Below are 21458 nucleotides of genomic sequence, written 5' to 3' on the forward strand. Positions count from 1 at the left end.
CAAGGGGCAGGAAGTAGTTGTAGGCAACCTACAGTAAGGCGACAAGTAAGTGACTATACCCAACAGGGGCCTAGCCACAGGGGTGGTGCAAGGTCAATTCCACAAGATAAAAGTGTTGAATTAAGGCCAGCCTTGCCATGCATTAATCGCCCCCCGGCCTCAACACCCTCAGTAATAATTTTAACTGAGCTTGCAGAGTTATATAAGGGGTGTAGGGAATCTCATTCTGAATTGAAAAACAAATGCATATTTTGGCTAGCCAAGAACTGGCAATTTTCCTATAGAGCTGCAGGTCAAATTCTTATGACACGTGGGATGGGTGGGTTGGAGGCCGAAAGATGTCCCGGGGGATTGTGTCGCGATAAACTTTAGAAACCCAAAGATAGTGGAAACTCTGCTAGAATACAATTTTTGTAGGGAAGATGGGGGTATTAGGTCCCTCCCCTTAGGCTACTTCTTTCCCCCAGGTCTTATACCATACAATAGAAGGAAAGACGGATACGAGAGGAGGATGTGGAATCAGAACAAACAATTCACAACCATAGGACAGGACCAACCCAGCCCACTACTCTACAACCTATAGCTATCAAATAGATTCAGCCCTCTAGAGTCAGTAGATTGACTTTTTTGCAGCGGACCCTTACTTGTGAGTCTTGATTCCCGAAAGGAGACACCGGGGAGCCCAATTCAATTGGGGGAAGCTGTACATCGGAAAGGGTCTCTGAACCAAAATGGGGCACAGCTAATAGCTTATGAGGGTGGACAGAGAGGAGCCATGAGCAGACCCCTTTTAGCTCACTATTACCTGACTTACTGTCACAGAGCTCTCTGGTTAACAATTAGCAACAAAGGGCAGCAGAAAATCCCTACCCATTCCAGCCGGTCACTATGATATCAGCAATGGCCCGAGGCTGGAGGGGCTGGATGAGATTAACCAACTTCATCAGGGTTATATATTGAATCACGGCACTCAGCCCCTTAATCCAGCTAATCGCAAAGGCCTAAATAGGTTGCAACTTCTTTCCTGGATCATAGCTGGTCTCTCCTCCAAATTAGATAGCCCGGAATGGGGACTATTTATTGAACAATACGAGATCTGCATGTTCCAGGAAACTTGGGCTCGGGTGGATACAGATCGGTTGGGCTGTGCTTCATTTAGCATCAATGCTACCCATGGGAGTAGGGGAAGGCCTTCAGAGGTTCTGTGTACCTGGGTTGCCGCGCACTTCGGTTGCGATGTGAAGCAGATAGAGACCTCGTCACATGACATCCTATGCATCTTTCTGACGATTCCTACAAAGGTCAGAATTGCCCTGATTAATGTTTACTCACAGCTGGTACGGCTTGGGCATGAGCCAACGACTCTTGATCAACTGTCCGCATTTCTTCCTTCAATCCCTGATAACTTTTGGGTAATCATTGGTGGGGATTTCAATTGCCAGTTTGAACCATTAAATGGGTTGACCACTGGCAACCTTAGTGCCGAGGACCTACATTGGGCTACTCCAGAGCCCAAGATTCCTCCAACACGGGCATGGACTCCACTGGTGTTACAGATGTATACTCTTACCCTGAACTTCTCATTAAGAGCGTGCAATGGTCGCACAATATCTGACACCCCGGGGAATTCCACCTTTAATAGACCGGGGCATGCCTCAATCTTAGATCATATTCTGGTAGACACAAAAACCTATTAGACTTCAAAATCAAGCCCCGTCATGATAGCGACCACAATGCGCTCATCTTAGAGGTAACCTCGCCATGTGCCAAGAATGGCACTTGACTCTAGATTAATTTTGTCTAATTGTAGGAGGAGAGTTCGCTGGGGGGACTTTTCACAATCACAAGAAAAGATGGCCTCTTTATACCAACTAGTCATCCCATTTCCCACAGTGGCAAATCAACATATTTCAAACGATGGCAGCCCTGCTTCCCTCTCTGAAATCTCCAATAACAATCAAGACTTACTTTCAACTATAGCCAATATTTTTCACCTAATTAAGAGGTTTAGGGGGACTAACAAAGCTTGTCACCCATGGTATAATGATAGCTGTGGCATAGCTAAGTCAGATCTCATTGCTGCCATTAAAGCAAATGACCGGCCACTGGTTAGCGTAAGAAAGGCAGCCCGTAAATGCACCATTGCCAAAGCAAAAAGTAGTTGGGAGCGCCAAAAATGGGACACCCTCGGAAGTGCCTTAAATAATCACGATATGAGGTCTTTCTGGAACGTGGTCAATTCAGGTTCTCAAGAAGGCAAACCGGCCATAGAACCTAACATTGGGGAGGATGTATGGAAGGCACATTTTGAAGTCTTATACTCAAGGGTGGAGGTTGAGGATGGGCCAGTGGTTAATACACTTAATACCCCTGAGATAACTTCTTTAGAATCCCTCAATTTCCCTTAAAGAGATAACTGAGGCACTGAGTAGGATAACATCTTCCAAGGCTCCAGGGCTAGACAAGATCCCCGGGGACCTCTTCCTTTCTGAGCCAACCATCTGGGCACCCTATTTGTGGTCTTTGTTCAATGCTATCTTGCAGGGCATGGCGATTCCCACCACCTGGGCGGGGGCTGAAATTACACAAAATTTCAAAAAGGGTTCACCGCTTTTACCTGTGAACTATTACCCCATTAGCCTTATTGACGTTAGCCAGAAAATATTTGCCCGTGTACTTTTGGGGCGCCTCCAGAGCTGGATGGATGAGCATAATGCTCTCAGTCCCCTCCAACCCGGGTTTAGAGCCACGATTTCTACAACTGATCAAATTTTTAGGCTACAGCTATTATATTGGAAATCAGTGTGCATAGAGGGTGGCAGCCTCTATTTAATATTTGTAAACCTATAATCTGCCTTCGACCTGGTGCAGAGGGATAAACTTTGGGCAATATTATTGGTCATGGGAGTTCCAGCATACCTTTGCCGTCAGTTGAAATGCTTACACGTGGGCAATTATGCCCAAATTAGGAAAGGCAAAAATTGAGAACTTAAGGCCCCCCCCTACCGGTAGAAAGAGGTGTCCGTCAAGGCTGTGTCCTGGCCCCAACTCTCTTTCGCCTTTTTATCAACGGCTTAGTTGAGTCATTGATAGCTGGCTAGGACATCGATGCTCCAGGCTAGCGAATAGAAAAATGCCAGCCATGATGTTCACTGACGACACCCTCTTGCTTTCGAAATCCCTTGATATTTGTAGTGTCTTTTGCAGAAACCGGGGTCTGGAGATAAACCTCCAGGAAACCAAGTATATGGTATTTAATGCAAGCAAAAGTACTAGGCCGAACCCCCGGTTAGATGGAAGATCATTCGAGAGGGTGTCCATTTTTGAGTACCTCGGGTTAACAATCCCAGAAAACATGGACTGGGGTGCGCAAATTAAAAAAACAAGTTTAAAGTTGGCCCAGACAACGGGGGCCTGATGAAGGTCTATAGGAGTTGTACCCATACATTTGTTGTCCCGGCAGTGGAAATTTATACAATTCAAGTCAGGGGTGCTGCCCTGTATGGTGCTGAAATATGGGGTCATCACCCATCCGGCTCGTTATTGATCACTGAGAACTCCTACACTAGGCAATTATTGGGTCTTCCCTCTAGCACCCCATTAACACCTCTCCGTATGGATGGTGGTAGTAGACCTGTCGCAGAGGAAGACGCTCTTAGACCCCTTTTATTTTGGCGACGTCTGTGGAATACTCCTGAATTAGTTGCATACAGGGATGAGTTGAAAGAAGTTTTGAGCCTACATGGAGCAAATAAATTACCATGGCTGACACACATTAGATTCTCCTGTGAGGCCATGGGTAGGGGGAACCTATGGGATTATGCCGAAGAAACCTGCATGGCGATTCCAAGGAGGGTCCTAATTGAGAGCTACAGAGAACTCAAACTTGCTCAGTTATACAGGAGGGCCACATGTGGCCGACTGACCCTAGGATTCATGGAAGTAAAAGACAATTATAAGATGGGAAGCGGTTCTAGATGACATTCAGCCGCTCCTGTCCAAAAAACTAAATTTGCAATTTAGACATGGGGTGTTTCCGTTGCGTACTTTTACAAATAAGAGGGCGGGCTCTTCCAATTTGGGCTGCCCATCCTGCAATCATGCAGAAGAAATGGTAATTAATGTGTTATTTTTTTGCCAAGGCTATAAGAGGGTAAGGACCCGATGGCAGCTCCAGCTATGCAGGACTTTGGGGTCCAGGCATTGTTGTGAGGTATACAGGCTATTGACATACGATACCCACCTACCCATCGTGTTCTCAATATCACGTCTTTTATTCTCTATGTGGTGCACCCGAAAGGCCATTTGAAAGACGAACCCATAGGTGGGGCAGGTCCACTATTATACTTTATGTAAATAGGGCTCTGTGTTTTGGTATTTTTATATCAATGAACTCACCTGACGATTTTATTAAAGAATCCTTTATGTGTTGTATAAATTGTTTTATGTATATTTTTATACTTTAGCTGCCAGCGAACGCTGCTAGATGAGGGTCACCATGACTGCACTTAAAATGTCTCTGGGCCATTTTAATGGCCCTCGTACGGTACAGGTTTTGCACATGCACTTTAAAGACTGAGGTTTAGGAACTAACCAAAATCCAAGATGCTACTGAAGTATGCAAAGGCACTTTATTGAGACATCTATCCACCGGCTGCTCCTCCATATTAAAGTCAGGCATGTGGAATAGCAGAACTTCTTAGGATCACTGGAATGGTCCTTTTCCCGTCTTGGAATGGCTTGTGCATTCAATTGATTTTGTTTTTCTATATAATGCATGTGCTTTTATGCTGTCCGAGTATATCACAAGCACATTAGTGCCACTCATTAATAGTTGAGTGATGTTCACTCTTTGCATAGCACATGTACTTTATTGTATCACATCTTCCGCTCAACGAAATGTTTTTTTGCTGTTTGTATATTGCACAAGTATTTTATGGTTTAAACACCTAAGGGTTAATTCTCGCTTTATTGTGACTGGCGAGAGGATGACTTGATTAAGTCAAGCAATATGTTTATAATTCTCACCACAATGTGCTATTTGGTGCCTCATGCAGAGCAATGGGTATTTTTTATGAACTGAATGTATTGTATTGTATTTTTATCTGTGCTTTTATGGCCTTATAGATAAATAAAGTTTTATGATGACAAAAAAAATCTAACATTTGCATCAAGCACACTCTTCCTGAGGAAACCCCACTGGTTAATCCTTCAGCTCCCCAACCCTCTGCTAATAGGTCATCACCGTTAAGGGAAATAGATTGACAGCTGCATTCCCCCTCTTGCATTATAAGCAGCCCCTACCACTGGTGCAGCCAGGCAGCAATATCATCCAATCAGTAAGTACAACTCTTAGTCCAGAGCATACAAGCGACATTACAAGATGGAGCTTTACGAGACCATATTCAGGGATCTTGGACACCAGGGCTTGCATTCCACCAACAGTTCATGGTTTGCAACACCAAACATCCATACTGTCATTGAACAGTGCAGGGTTCAGGTCCAAGACTGCCTCTGAAAACTGGAATACCTTTATTGAACAACATGGCGTTTGCTTATTCCAGGAAGCCTGGTCGATAGATCCAGTTTTCGGCCCTGGCTACTTACATTTTTACACCCTGGCCATCTCCGTAGGAAAGGGTTGTCCTTCAGGGGGCTGACTGTTTGGATTAGCCAAGGAATTGGCCTTACAGTTACGGAACTCCCGACGGGGAGTTCTGACATTATAGCCGTCTGACTGACGATCACCCCGCATGGCAATATTGACATCTATAACATATATGCAAGAGGGGTTAGCGGCGGGAGGAAATCAGACACCGTTGCGGCTGTCGATGAAGGTCAGGGGAATCCGTAGCTATATTAGCTGGCGATTTTAACACAACCTTTGAGCCTCTGGACAGTGAGGATTGTGACCTTACAGCGGAAGTGGACACCGCCTGGAGTATCCCCAAGCTGGAGCGATCTCTGGTAAAATGATAGACAGAAGCTGGGATACAGTTGAAAGCACTCTGCCTAGCAAGAGGCATCAGGGCGGCAAATGGTAGAACCGCCTCTGATAGAAAAGGGGCTAGTACCTTCAGCAGTGGCCACCATTCCAGTCGTATTGATTATCTCTTTATTGATCTAAACGTATGGCATACCTTTATGGACATGGCGGTGGAGCGACTGGAGAGCGACCATAACCCACTTTCATCAAACATCTGCCTCTTGCATTTGGAAGAACCCTCAAATCCCTTTCGCATAACATCTACTAGAGATCTACTGGTTAGTAACGATATGAGGAGACTTAAGTGGTCCAAAATAATGGATAATCCTGACACATTGTCCTCTATCAGTAGGGACGTGGATGTTGCGGTTGCCGTGACAGAGGCGCTACGTAATAGTAATCTTCCGGTAGGTTTAACATCCACAATTCATGAATCTCTTTTTGATAAAATGCGATTACATTTCGAGAGACCATGTAACAGCGGAGGCAAGCATCCCCAAATACAACACAACTGCTTGATTAATTAATGTAGGCAAGCTCGTAGATCCCTTGGGTGAACTATTAGAAGTAAAAATCTTAGCGCAATTAGGAACGCCAGGAACGCCTATAAAACTGCCAGGTAGAAGCAAAAAAAGAGTGGGACGCAGGTAGATGGCAGGAACTGAAATCCATATGCACTAGGCGTAGTCTGCAACATTTTTGGGCTCTTGTTAAATGGGGTAGGGTAGGGGTGCATATCCCACTCCCCCTGATAATTATCTTGCCCTGGGGTCATGGGTTGAACACTTCTCCCTCTAGTATTGCATTAAGGCTAACGAGGATTGTGAACCCCTAGTACAGGTTCCTAGCTATCCATCAGGCCTGGTTTTTGAATTAGCAGATGTAACGGTGGCCGTCAATGCAATTACTGGACGAAGAGCCCCAGGCATTGATAGTGTCCCCGCTGACGACTTCTTTTATGACAAGGAGAAGTGGAGTAGGTACATTATGTTGATGGCAAATGCCATTTCTCAGGGCGCCCCATTACATATTCGTGGAAGGGGGAGGAGATTATACCGGTCTACAAGAAGGGGGACTGATCTCTCCCCGGCCCATTAGCCTTATTGACCCTATCCAAAAGGTGGCGGCATACCTTGCCCTTGGCAAGTTACAAGAGTGGATAGATGACAATGATATTTTAACTCCTCTTCAGGCAGGGTTTCGTGCACACATAAGTACTATCGACCAGGTTTTTAGATTTGTCCTGTTACACTTGTGAATAGTGGTACTCGGCGAAGGCAGCATGTATGCCGCCTTCGTCGATTTAAAATCGGCTTCTGATCTAGTATCCTGTAACAAGTTGTGGGTGGTGCTACGGGACTTAGGTATACCGATGGATCTTTTAATTTTTCTCGTTCGTCTTCACAAGAATAATTTGGCCCATATACGTTGGGGCACACAAGGGAACAACACTGACCCCTTCCCAGCTGAAAAGGGAGTGCGCCAAGTGTGCGTTTTGGCCCCAACTTTGTTTTCCTTTTTCATCAATGAAGTTGCCAAATTTACATTTTTCACAGCCACCGACGCCCCGACTCTAGCCTGCTCCAAGGTCCCTAACCTAATGTTTGCTGACGACACACTCATTATCTCCAAGTCACCCAGTGAGTTACAGCGTGCGTTGTCCTCATTTGAAGATTTCTGCAAGCTCAGAGGGCTAGAGATTAATACAGAAAAAAACAAACTCATGATCTTTAACAAGCATCGATCTTTTAGGGACAAGATTACTATGGAAAGGGTACCACTGGAGCAAGTGGGCGCCTTTACGTACTTAGGTATTCCCTTGGAGAAAAAGTTGTCATGGAAGCCTCATATTGATATAAAGTCTTTACAACATCGACAACTGGCGGGAGCCCCAAATAAAGAATTTAGAACATTTCTGAAGAAACCAGCAAGTCCTGCCTTACAGATTTATAATGCAAAGGTGGTGAGCTCAGTTTTGTATGGCTCTGGGGGTTTGACAATTTGACGAAGCTAGCTAGTGAGGAAAATAGGTTTTTACGAACAATCCCGCCCTCGGCACATCCTCCAACCAAGGTACGTTTTCAGTGGGACAAGGTCGGTCCCTGTATCCGACCCACGCTCCATCGCGGTCAGCCTGAACATTTGGATTTACCCTGGTCAAGCAGGACCAGATAGCCCCGGTTGGCACTTTATGCTTTTAAACACTATATTTGCAGATATTCTTTCAAAATTCATAACTCCGGTTCTGCTTATCGGATTTGTGTCATTCTAGTCTTGTTTTGTTCAATAAATCTAGCTCTGTCTGCCTAGGCTAGTGTGGAATATTTTGTGTGGTGTCTTCACTGTTTTATTGTATTAAGTGCTGCACAAATATTTTACACATTGCCTCTCAAGTTAAGCCTGACTGCTCTGTGCCAAGCTACCAGAAGGTGAGCACAGGTTAATTTAGGCTGTATACCTCTGTCAACTTGGGACCCAATTTCTAACACAGGCCAACAAAAAATAAACAGAAGTATTATTATTAAAACGTGTTGTACATTAATTATGAGAATAATTCACTGTTCAATGGCTAGGTTTACCTGTAGGCAGTGCTACAAGTCCTCAGCAGGTGGTGGAATGCATATCAGGCATTTGTAAATCAAAATTGTGACCACTTCTAAAGCGAGGCTTGGAGCACCGCTCTTGTGAGGCGTTCCTCTGTGGTCCTCAACAACTCACTTCAGTCACCCCACCTGCCTAGAGGTGGTCCCCTGTATGTGTGCATGCTTTCACTGGCTGGGGAGCTCTGGACTGGCCCTACCGCAATGTGTTTATCAGCTGTGCCAAAGGCCTTCAGATGTGATGTCCGTTCAGGCAGACCTACCTTCAGGCTTCTACCGTCAGTGCAGGATGGAGCATAGATAGTGTGAAGATGGGGCCTACAGGTTTGAGGTAGCGGGAAAGGCAGAACATGACTTTACATGGCTGGTCGTCCTGGCTGCAGTGGTGTCAAAATAGCCCCGCAGCGCGGGGGCCCCCTTCCAGCAGTGTGAATAGTGGGGCCAGAGAGCTCCTGACTGGGTCTGAAGCGTGGTGAGCACCATCCATGCACTTTGCAGGTTTCGTTACAGCACTACCTGGCAGGACCTTTTGGAGTGTGATGATCATATACTTTCATGGTGAGCTTCTGTGTCGCAATCCAGTATTAGGCATGACTTCTCGTGAATTTCCAGAAGTAAGGTAAGATTACTTGTGAAAAAAAGCTTTGACGTTTCGGTGTGTGAGTAAGCATGTCTTACTCCTCAAAATTATTGAGTAAGTCCCAACTAGGTCTTGAGTAAGCTGCTACAACTGCTCAGTGAAACACCTTTGTGAATCAGGACTGAAAATTACTGAGGAATATTTCACACCTTAAACAGGATTAAGGGACACATACAAAGAAACGCTTTGTGAATTAAGTGCTGGGCATGTATATAAGCAGGAGAGGAACACAACTACACTTCCAGAGACATGGAATTGAGCACTTGGGTTGGATGGAGAGGAGAAACACTGGCCTTCACCACTAGTGACAGGAATTCAGAGAGGGAAAGGACAGAGGAATGGGCTTGAAACTCCAATTAAATGTTTTGGGAGAGAATGAACTGGCAAAAGATAGGGATCTGGAGATGTGCTGCATACCTGGCATCTCAAAATTGGGGTGAAGTCAGGCATTTCAAAAGCTTGATCCAACTAAGCTGAATGGAGAATGAATGTTTTATTTGGGAGGTATATGTTTGAAAAGTGGTGACCTCATTAAAAACTACGGAGGCATTTGGTTTGTCAGGCAGGTGACTTAAGTAAGAAGACCAAGGCGGGTGAGTTGACAGTATGGTGTTGGGGAGAGGGTAATGTCTTCGTCCACAATGATAGACACCAGGAGACATTGAAGAGACACAGTGACAAGCCTTCCGCAGCACTGACAGGCACCAGGAAGGGATGGAGATGAGAGGGCTATGACTTCCTTTCCAGTGTAAGCACCCTGATAGTCAGATCTCAATCCTCTGCCTCAGCTCCTCACCTCCATATCTCACATATTCCAAACAACGCGACAGTGGTTCGAAGCACTCGATGATGGTCTGATTCTGCGAGGAACACTCAGGGCTCCTATCCTCACAGCTGAAGCACTTGAGAACATTCAAAGTTCGGTTTTGGTTCTGAAAATCTAAAAAGAACAACATTTTAGTCATATTTCATTTTGTGCCTTTTATAAATTTTCACCGTAATCAAACTCATATCCTCGTGAAGAGGTAACACGAATGTGTGCAAAACAGAGTCCCCATCCTAGGCCAGAAAACAATAGGTAACATTGTCAAGTTTGGTGTTTTCCTTTTTAGCAGAATTAATGAAATTGACATCCTATGAACTGTGATCAATAAGAAAATTGGTATTACACTGTGCTAAAGCCTGGAGGCAGGTATTTTGTTACATGGCATCTTGCAGATTTCCTTAGTAGGCAAGGGTTTTGGTATTGGTGACTCTCCCGAACAAACCATGGGGACAGATGGCTTGCACTTTTACACTATTCTAATCCTTATTAGTCTCCAACTGCATGTTTTACATATTTGTAATTTTATTATGGTGTACCTTACGGTTACCTTGTGGGAAGGTTTATAATTAACATAGAAATCTGATTTGCCTATAATGACAAGCTAGTGATGGAGCAAGGTTTCGTAATAAAGAAATTGCTTGTATTCAATCCTCTTGAATAATAATTAATAATGTAACCAATCTGTCCGTGAATATTAATATTACATTGTCATTCGTTATTACACATCCAAGGGAAGCTTGCATATGTGTATTACTAACCAGTAACCTGATTGTCACTAAAAATGGCCGCCAAAACGCAGATGCATCTACTACTTCTATGTAGTATGGCACCTTCTGTCGCTTGGTGGGAAACTTTGTAGCGGCGCAATAGCTTTTAAAATAGCCGCTTGAGACTCACATGTTAATGCGCATGTTATGCAACAACTAAACCTTGCAAGTTTTACTAAATGCTTAATGCTGAAGATATATCTAAGTAAATGGGATTAGAGTAGGCATAAGCGGTGTAAAGTGAATAATTTATTACCGTATTCTAATATGTTTTTCTTGGATTTTATTATTAGTTCATATTTGGGCCCTGGAGGGTGACTGAAATCCCTACCCACTTGCTGGACGCGCATGCGCGCTGCTGGACACAATTTGAACTCTAATGTCATCATTGAACCATTGCCAGGGCCGTGGACTTCACCAGCGCCTGGGAAAGTCAACTCCTGAACCTGCTGAAGGAAACTAATCAAACAGAGTTGCCCAAATGTACTGATCTACTTGTGAAATGCGGGTGGGAATAAAGCTTGTGGAAGTAAACTTAAAGGGACGGGAAATTAGACAATGGGACTAAAGAAATTAAGTACATTTAGAATGGTGTGATGACCTCTCCCCACTGCCTGGCCCAATCAGAGTTAGGGGTTTACACAAGATTGAAACATTTGGGGGTGGATCATACACAAGAAATAGTATAACAAGAGGTAGGTTAATAAGTTAGACACAGATGCCATGCCGACATGCTGTCAGATGCTATACAGACATACTGCCCGTGAGCTGAACGAAGAATCCAACACTAGGGAAAATCTGCAGAAACAACAGAGGAGGCACATCTAGGAAGGGGTCCGGGCGAGCCGGAGAGAGTAGTACCAGAGAGGGGTGCGACGCTGGCGTTGCACTAGAAGGGGTGACCTATCCTGTCTTGATGCTGTCCCGAAATCTTTGACTTGCTGTCCTGGTCCTCGCATCATTCTAGGTACATATAATTCTGTGTAGTATGTCCCTGTGAAGCTCTTCATTTCTCCCCCTCCAGGTGCTGTCATTACAAGTATTTTAAACTGTGAAATTGATTTAAGGAAACTGAAATTTCTTTCCTGATGGAGAAATGGGGTTTTGATTTGTGTTTGTATTGACTCACAAAAATAATTGACTAGATAAACTTTTAAAACTCTTTCCGAGTCTGTGGTCCTTTAAAATAAAAGTTTAATGTAAATGTTCCTCCAATTCTAACTACTTTCAGATCCATTGACAAAGGAAATTATTCTAAATGAGACAGGATCAGTAAGAGTAGGTCTGATAAAGTCTCATTCGGAGAGATGCATATAATAGTCCCAGCAGGTATTTGCTAGCTTATTGTGTGAATGTGTATGGGCCCAGGTGAGTATTGGTGTGTGTGTAACCCGAGCTGGTAAACCCCGCTGCATCACTAGTGATACAGCTAGAGGCCTGATTGGTTCACTAGGGAAAGAATTTCTGATGCCAGAGATCTGACCTATTATGAAAAGTTATGACAAATGCAGTAGGCCTGACATATTGATTATGAAATGCATATGGGTAATAGGTACTTAAGGGGTGGATTGTTTTTTTCTTTGTATCAAAGGCTACGGGTCAATGTATTATTAAATTAAATGTCAGCAATTACCTTTGTAGGGAAGGATACTAGTGTTGGCTACCGTCAATGACAAACCCTGGAGGGAGAAGATTTGCAGTGTAATAATTCTTGCTATAATCTCTTAGCTGTCTGCTGGATCATGTAACAAGGAAAATCATTACATACATAAAGAGGGCCTTTGGGTCATCTCTTTTCCACCAGGAGGAGTTGGCCTGAGATATGGTAAAATGAGAGGTGGGAATAGGGAGCATAAATAAGGGTTTTTAAATAAGCTCATGTCAGTTACCCCAGTTCAAGGATGGAAATCAGGAACATGTGTTACCAATGGGTGATCAAAAAGGAAAGAATGTGGAGAACAGAGATGATGAAAAAACAAAGTGAAGTGTTGAGAAAGCATAGGATAGACAAAATAAAGGGCTACAAACCAGTCCTAAGAGATAAGCAGAACTAGGGCCGGTCTAGGGCCAGGTGGTTTAACCAATGAAAGACAGAGCAAGGCGGGAGCAGTGGCTCAGCAAGGGTTCCATGGACAGAAGCATGCAATATAGCCCCCCTCAACTGTGGTCGGATGGTAAAATACAGAAATACTCTGGGTTAAAAGGGTCGCTCTGGCCTCGGGCCCTGGTGCCACTACACGTGCTGCACCATCAATAGCTATGCCTTTTGGTGTGGAGAATATTGCTGCTAGCAGCTGCGCGGGCTGCAGCCATGTTGACCTCCAGAGCCAATTTTCTAAACATATAACGTAACCCAAACAAATGGGGCACTCTGATAATACACACACAACAAGACAAACCACAAAATGGAACACGGAGGTAGAGCAACAGTTTATAGATAGGTACAGTTGCAAAATGGGTTTTAATTATAGGGTTAATTAGCAGAAATAACCTTTCTGCATGTTAAAGATGGGATAATACTTGCCCTGTCTCCACTGTGTAACTTTAGAAATGGAGATGAGCTGAGTTCAAACCTTCTTTCCGGCAGGAAGTCACGAATAAACAAGCTTTGGCAAAGCTAAGAGATATGGCATTGTCTGTCAGCCTTTTGAATTTGCCAATGCTTGGTGGGTGTTTTTAAAGGTTTTTGTAAAGCTGTTGTTGGGGAAACTGCCTTGCACTTGCCAATATATAAAAAATATAGGGAAAAACAATGGTTTGTTCTACAAAACTACACATTGTCTTAGCACCACCTTCACCTGAAGGGACTACTTTGTGTAAGGATGCTTCTTGAATGCCGTCACCCACAATGAAATCTGCCAATGGTTGTTGAGGGCTGACCCACTGCCCTGTGCTCTAATGGACAGAAGAAAAATATGAATGATGCAACATTTTAGTAAATATCAGATCCAGGCAAACACCAGACCTCAAAATGGTATTCAGCTGTGGCAATTCACCTGCTGTGGAATAGAGCAGGCGTTAGCAGCCAGAGATGTCCAATGGGAGAATGAACTGGGAGGACATGATGACTCTCAGACTGACACAGCCAATCGTTTGCAACTGAGGGGTATATTTTCAAGGTAATGACGGAGCACGGCGCTGCGTCAACTTTTGCTGTACCACGCTCCGCCATTTCTAAAACGCAGAGAGACACCATATTTACAACAATACAGCGCACCTCTGTGTTTTTCCTAGCACTGGCACTAAAAATAGCTGACTAGCGCCAAAACAGACACCCTTGCAACATAGTGCAAGGGTGCCTGTGTTGCAGGGAATGATTGTTTACGTGCAGGAAGGTGTCCCTTCTTGCGCATAAACAATCAATAATGGCGACTTGCTATGTGTGCTGCTTTCTGCAGATCACATAGAAGTTGCAAATTGCCATTATTTAATGAATGTTTATGTGCAGGAAGGGTCATCTTCCTGCACCTAAACAATCATTAATGAAATTTTTCTCTTTCTATCAATGCAGCACACACAGAAAAAGCAAACCTGAGAAGAAATAAAAGTATTTCTCCTCGTTTTGCCATTCTAACGCCTGCTATTACATAGCGTTAGTTTTTGGTGCTGCCTCAGATTTGCAGATCCTTGTAAATCTGGGGCAGCATCAAAAAGAAATGGGTGTTGCGGTGGAAAGCCCACAGCAACACCCATTGCATGCCCCTATCTGATACTTTTTGTCGACTCCTTTTGGTGTGCTAGGGATGTCTAGCAAGAAGACCTCTGGGTTCAAGCTGTGCGGTGCTTGTCACCGAGCCATGTCGCCATGGACTGGTATGAGGACCTGGGTGATGCCAGTGGTCTGGACACCTCCCCAGATTCCGGCAAGCAGTCTCCACCTAACCTGGCTACGGAGGAGGAGGCGTCGTTCACTATGGTGCTGCGTAGGGCTGCGGAGGTCTTGGACCTGCAGCTCCCTATGGTGGCAGTCAAGACTGACATCTTGACAGTGTGTAGGAAAGTGGTTTCTGTTGCAGTAACACCCCCCCACTTTTTGCCAGACTACTGATGCACTTTCACTTGATGTGCCCTCGGTCCCTGCCAATCAGGTTCACAGGGACCATGTTCTTTCCCCAAAACTACCCCATTTGGCATCTCTGGCCATAGGTCAGCCGCTGGTAAATGGTACTACAGGTACCCAGGGCACTGTGACCAGGGAAGACCTCTAAGGGCTGCAGCACTTACTGTGCCACCCTTAGAGGCCCTGTACCTTTACACACACACACTCCCTTTGCATGCGGCATGTTTTGGTGCAGAACAAAGTGAAGAGTCGACATGGCACACATCCCTGTGTGCCATGCCTATAACCCACTGCCCTGGCATAGATCAGTCACCTCTCTAGCTGGGTGCCCTATGCCAGTGGTGAGGGTACAGGTGCATGAGCCCTGTACCCCTGCAGTGTCTAAGTCCATTCTCAGACATTTTAAGTGCAGTGCTGCCATTAAGAGTATATGGTGCTGGGAGCTTGTCATTTCGAACTCCACAGCACCATAATGGCTGCACTGAAAACTGCGAAGTTTGGTATCTAACTTCTCAGCACATTAAACCCATACTGATGCCAGAGTGAGATTTAGTGAAAAATGCAAACAGAGGGCATCTTAGAGATGCCCCCGAAAAACGATCAGCCTCTGGTGGGTTCCCTGAGAGGTACACACTAGCCTGCCACCACGAGACATGTTTCTGGACCCCTAGGGTGGAAGCCTTCGCTCCCTGAGCCCAGAAACAAAGCCTTTCGTGGGCTAAGGTGTTCACACCTCCCCCAGGCCAGGAAGAGCCATTTGTGGCAGGGGAGCTTCAAAGGCCTGGCAGCCTCTGTAATGCAACCCCCAGCCTCTCCTGCTAACAGGAGCAGGCCCCCTTCCTGTCTTTTCGTCGTGAAGACAGGCGGGAAAAACTGCCTAGCCCAGAAGGTGTGCCCACCTCTGCCAACTCCACCCCTCAGGTGGGGGAGGCGAGGTGAAGCATCCTCTTTAGTGCATGCCATCTCGCGGATGGCAGGCACTCCCCAATCAGGATTAGGGATTGTGCTCACTACCCTACGTGGGGTGAGCACACCAAGGGTGTAGTCACCCTAAGGTCAGTAGCCCATTGGCTACTGACCCAAGACCCCTAAAACTATTCCTAAATACAATATTTAGGGGGCAGCCCTGAACCAAGAAAGCAGATTCCTGCGACCTAGGAAGAAAAAGGACGAAAGGAGACACCCAGTAGAGGAGACTGCAGAGAACAACTGCCTACCGGCCCGTCTGCAGTGTCCGGACATCCTGCGCCAAAAATCATCTTGTCCTGCCGACAGTGACCTCCAGAACCCCTGGGAGGACTGACTGCCTTCAACAAAAACAGGATCTCCTGTGAACAGCAGCCCTTTTCAAAAGAAACTCAGAAAATAGACTCTGAGCCTGCTGAGGACAACGAAACCTGACGCCTGGACCTACCACTGCACCAGTCGCCTACGGCCCGAGTGGCCCACTGGTCCCAGCGAGGTCCCCCAGCGCTCCAGAGTCCGAGCCCACCATGGGTTGACCCCTCCAGGACTCCTCAACATCACCTGCAGCCTCTGAACGGAGACCCCCCCAAACCACGAGTGGCCCAGTAAGGTGAAATCCGACCTCAAAAGACACCCCTACATCCAGCCGTCCTGCGCCCCGGACAAAATAACCTGAGGTGCACCTACGTCCTTGAGCCCTCCAACTTACCTGCCCAGCTGCTGGTTCCTCCCGGAAGTCTTCCTGGATCGAGGCTGCAGCTAAAAACCAAAAACGAAAATCCCCATTGAAAACAACAGGGCACCCAACCCCAAAACAGAACTCTGCATCCGGCCGCCCCAGAGCCGCTGAGGGTACACCTTTTGTGCTGGCTTGTTTTCCCATTTGCCCTGAGCTTAAGTACAGGAGCTTGGCTCCCACAACCAAGTGGCCTGCTCGTCAGCAGCCACCAACCAGAGGCCCCTATCCACAATTGGATAACATAGGGCCACAACACTCTGCTCCCGGCCGCCCTTGTGCCGCTGAGGGTGTAACAAGAGTGACCCTGGGGGACCCCTGAGTCTACCCCCAGAACCTCAACTCCCACTACCAAATACTTACCTCAAAAACGATAATCATATTTTCCTCCCTAGGATAACATTGACTGTCTTTCTTGGAAAAATTTCTAAGAGTGGAGTTTGAAAACCTAAAGAAATTCTTTAAAATTGTACCGATTAACAGAAATGATTTTACTTACCTGTTTGGAAAGCTAATATTGGACAGCTAATGTTACAGTATCCGCATTGACTGTCTCTCCCTGCATTTGGTTTGATCACTTCTTAATTCAGTTTACTATCAATGACATTGCTATAGTAAAACCCCCAAGTCTAAAAAGACTAGTAGCTAGGAACTGGCACAATATTAATAGAACTCATTTCCATGCCACCTTAGCAAATACAGTTCCTACCCACCAGACGTCAAATAATTCAAGTGAGAAAAATCTCACAGCATGGCTCACTGTGGCCAGCAATGAACATGCTGCACGAAGAACAATTCGATCAGGCACAAAGATGGTTCTCTCCTGATTTACAAAGCCTAAAACTAGCACTTCGTCAATCCGAAAGGAAATGGAGAAACAGCTACTCTTTAGATAAAAAAGAGAGCTATTTGATCCAACTGAAAGAGTATAAAAAATCAATTTCTTCAGCTAAGGCTGTTTACTTCTCTTCAAAAATCATGAGCTCTACCAACAGGTCCAAAGAAATATTTACAACACAAATTGGAGCTATAGGGGCAGAGAACAGGTCATCCCCCACTCAAACGTTTCTATACAACAAGTGACCTGTTCCCAAGGTGAAAAACCGTTCAAACGTCTATACCCTTGGTCATATATTTAAGACAATCTATACAGCATGTGGTCACACCATCTATGCTACTTATGGGTACGATTTCACCAATTTAAAAAGAAAAAGAAGAAGAAGAAATTCATACGAGGTACAGTAGTCTCATTAATCCCAAGTGTCTGTCTCTAAACACCCAATAGTGGTGAAAAAGTGTAGGAAAGGAGCGAGGGAGCCTCACGGTAGCACCACCAGGGAGGTTTAAGCAGGAAGGTACTCGCCTGCTGCCTCAAGGTCTCATCATCAGCTACCCTCGTTCCGAAAACAAATTGAGTGTAAGGGAGGAGAAATGGGTAACAACCTAAAGAGTGCTAAGGTGTGTGTAAAAAGAGATGTAGTGCCAAATTGTGTGCACCTAGGAAACCCCACAACTTATATATAAAAGTGAACTAGAACACACTGGCTTACAATTTTATTCCATGCTGTGTGTCTACTTCTATTTAAAATGCCGACATGTTTCATTGCCTTTGGGTACACTCACGGCAATTTCTTCAGGGCGTGGGGTTTTTTCTCAACCCTGCATTTCCGCCTATCTTTTGATAAAAACTTCGGGATTTTACCCAACGTGGGTATACCTTTACCCTGGAGCTCTTGTATGCGATAGACTGCACTCGTTCTGGGCTCTTCTGGTTGGCTCCTACTGTGAGCCTTAATTGCTTGCGCGTCCGGCGTTAGCTCAGCACCGCATCCAAAGAAATATTTGCCATCGTGAACGAATTATCCAATCCTGATAGAATCACATTAATATCTACTCCCAGCCAAGCCTTTTTTAACTCCCTCAATTCGTTCTTTATTGATAAAATTGTTACAATAAAAGCCAGTATTCCCCGCTGCCCTGCTCCTGAGGGTTCACCCTCAATGCTGGAAAATCTGTGCTCTCTTGAACAGTTCTCAGCAATAGACAGTCAGACTTTTTTGGACCTTCTGTCGAAAGTAAAGTCGGGATCGCCTACGGACAGTTGTCCGCCCCATATTTGAAAAGAAGTTTTTACCGTTTTCCCCGGACCCGCCTTGGCACTCAGGGCTGTGTTCTGAGAGCTTTTAAAGAAGCAACAGTTGTCCCCCTGCTAAAAAAACCAGGTATGGACACTGGGATCTTGACTAATTATCGGCCTATTTCCCTGCTTCCTTATTTGGCCAAAATATTGGAATCTCATGTGGCCAAATGTCTCTGTGCTTTCATTGAGCACTCGGATTACCTTGATCCTAACCAAGCAGGGTCCACCCAGATCATTCTACCGAGGCAGCAATACTCACTGTACTGGATACGCTTCGAAAGGAAGCCGATAAAGGCTCCCCCCAGGCCTTGGTGCTGCTGGATATGTCAGTGGCATTTGACACGGTCGATCATGGTATCCTGATCGGCGTGTCAGGACGGCCGGTCACAAGGGGATGGCGTCCAGCTGGGTTGAGTCATTTCTCGAGGAACGTACTCAGTCAGTGCGTCTTTCTCAGTTCTCTGCACCTAAAATGGCAACGACATGCAGAGTACCGCAGGGCTCCTCATTGTCCCCTCACTTATTCAATCTTTACCTTCTTCCCTTACTTCACTCCGTGAAAAATAGGAAGGTATGCACGTATAATTATGCAGATGATCTGCAACTGGTGTTTTCAATCGATATTTCATCTAATTCGATATCTGAATTCCAGGCAACGATGTTACAAATCCGTGACTGGATGAATAACAACCAGTTAAAATTAAACCCAGACAAAACAGAAGTGATTCTGATAGGTGGTCTCCTGAACCCTTGGAACACACAGTTCTGGCCAAGTGAACTAGGCTCCCCACATAACCCTTCTTCCTCAGCTAAAAGTCTGGGAGTGATCATCAATAGTGATCTCACTATGAAAGCTCAGATAGGAGCAGTGACCTCCACCCGTTTCTTTCAGCTGAGGAAGATAAGGGAGATTACTCACACGGGAAGCCTTAATCCAGGTGGTCCTAGCCATGGTGATATCACACCTGGATTATGCCAATTCTCTATACTTTAGCATTCCGCTCTAGCTCACCTAAAGACTGCAAATGGCTCAGAACCAGGTAGCAAGGTTGATATCCCAACAACCCAGATGGGAACACATCTCTCCCACTATGAAAGAGCTACTTAGGCTTCCCATCCCACAAAGATGTGCATTTAAAGTTGGTCGCCTTATGTTCAAAACCCTGCTTGGTGCTAACCCAAAATTTATATCCAGACTTGTCCAGAAATATCTTCCTGCACGGAGCTTACGCTCTGCCCACAAGAACCTTCTAACCATTCCTTCCTACAAACGGAAACAAATAGGTGGCTGCAGGTTTGCAGTATTGGCCCCCAGCTTCTGGAACACTCTCCCTTTAGATATAAGAACCTGCACTGAATTTGTTAGATTCCGTAGACTTCTTAAGACTTGGCTATTTACCCAAGCTTATAACTAGATTCTGTTGACAACTAAATACATGAGATCCCATCAAAACCTTAAGTTCAGCATCAAGAAACCAATCGGTGTACGAGTGCTTTATAAGAAATGTTATCATAACATGTCCCAGTGTAGTACCCAGGTAGTACCCAGGTATACTACACTGTGTAAGTAACTTACCTGTAAACACTATTTTCCACCGTAGGATAACAGCGGGCCCGATTCACAGAACTAATCTGAGACAAAATCCTAAACGTACTACTTTTGGTATTCACAGAATGCGCTTGCTACTTTTGGTTAAACTTACTACTTTTGGTAAAACTTACTACTTTTGGTATTCACAGAAGGCATTTAGTAGTAGTAGTAATGCCTTCTGTGAACACCAAAAGTAGTAAGTTCAACCAAAAGTAGTACGTTTAACCAAAAGTAGTAAGTTTAACCAAAAGTAGTAAGACATTCTGTGAATACCAAAAGTAGTAAGTTTAGGATTTTGTCTCAGATTAGTTCTGTGAATCGGGCGCAGTGACTGTTTTTCTTGGAAAAGTTTCTCAGTGTGGAGTTTGAAAACAAAGAAATTCTTTAAAATTACACTGTATAACAAAAACGATTTTACTTACCTGTTTGCAGGAAATGTCCCAGGGTAACATCCAGGCATACTGCTCTGAGTAAGAAAAGTAATCCAAAAAGTAACCTACCTGGTATTGTACTGAAAATCCCATTCAAGTCTATGTACTGTATTTACAAATCATTGCACATCTCTGAAACAATACTGTAAGTCAAATCAAAGTATATTTACTATTGCAATCCAAACTGTTTACAAACTGCTTTGCTACTGTAAAGTATTTATTGCTTACCTGTGCCAGTCTTGCTTGGTTCTAGAAAATAAAATAACTAAAAGAATATATTTATACAAACACAATTGTTCTGAAGTTCAGTCTTTGAGTGTGTGAATTCATTTGCTGACTGAGTGTGTACAACAAATTCTTAACACTGTCCTCTGATACTGCCTTACTGCTCGACCACACTATCACAAATAGAGAGTAAGGTTCTATCTAACTTTTACCTCTGCCTACCTTTGGGGTTCCACTGGACTCTGTGCACACTATACCTCACTTTGGTTTAGTATATACAGAGCCAGCTTCCTACACAGAAGTCCTGCAGCCTGGTGTCTCCAGCTCGGAACCATTGCTGCCCTTCAATGAGGCCTTGACGGGCCATCTTCTGGGCACCTGGTACAAGCCCAGTGCAGGGGTTCCTTCGAATAGAACGTTTGTCCGCCGCCATTGCCCTGCACCGGGCGACCCACGTTTCCTCACCGCCCAACCCACCCCACAAAGCTTG

The 21458-nt window shown here is 45.0% G+C and overlaps 1 protein-coding gene across 1 annotated transcript in view; it reads right to left on the reverse strand.

The window, feature by feature from the left end:
- LOC146808922 (urokinase plasminogen activator surface receptor-like) overlaps positions 1 to 21458 on the reverse strand; it is a 371935-nt gene that overhangs the window by 38782 nt on the left and 311695 nt on the right. Inside the window, exon 6 of the mRNA XM_085615725.1 lies at positions 10023 to 10166. Within this exon, the coding sequence (XP_085471851.1) occupies positions 10023 to 10166 (144 nt within the window). The remainder of the gene's footprint in view (positions 1 to 10022; positions 10167 to 21458) is intronic.

Source organism: Triturus cristatus, chromosome 7 (genome assembly GCF_964204655.1).
Source record: "Triturus cristatus chromosome 7, aTriCri1.1, whole genome shotgun sequence".
NCBI classification, from domain to species: domain Eukaryota; kingdom Metazoa; phylum Chordata; class Amphibia; order Caudata; family Salamandridae; genus Triturus; species Triturus cristatus.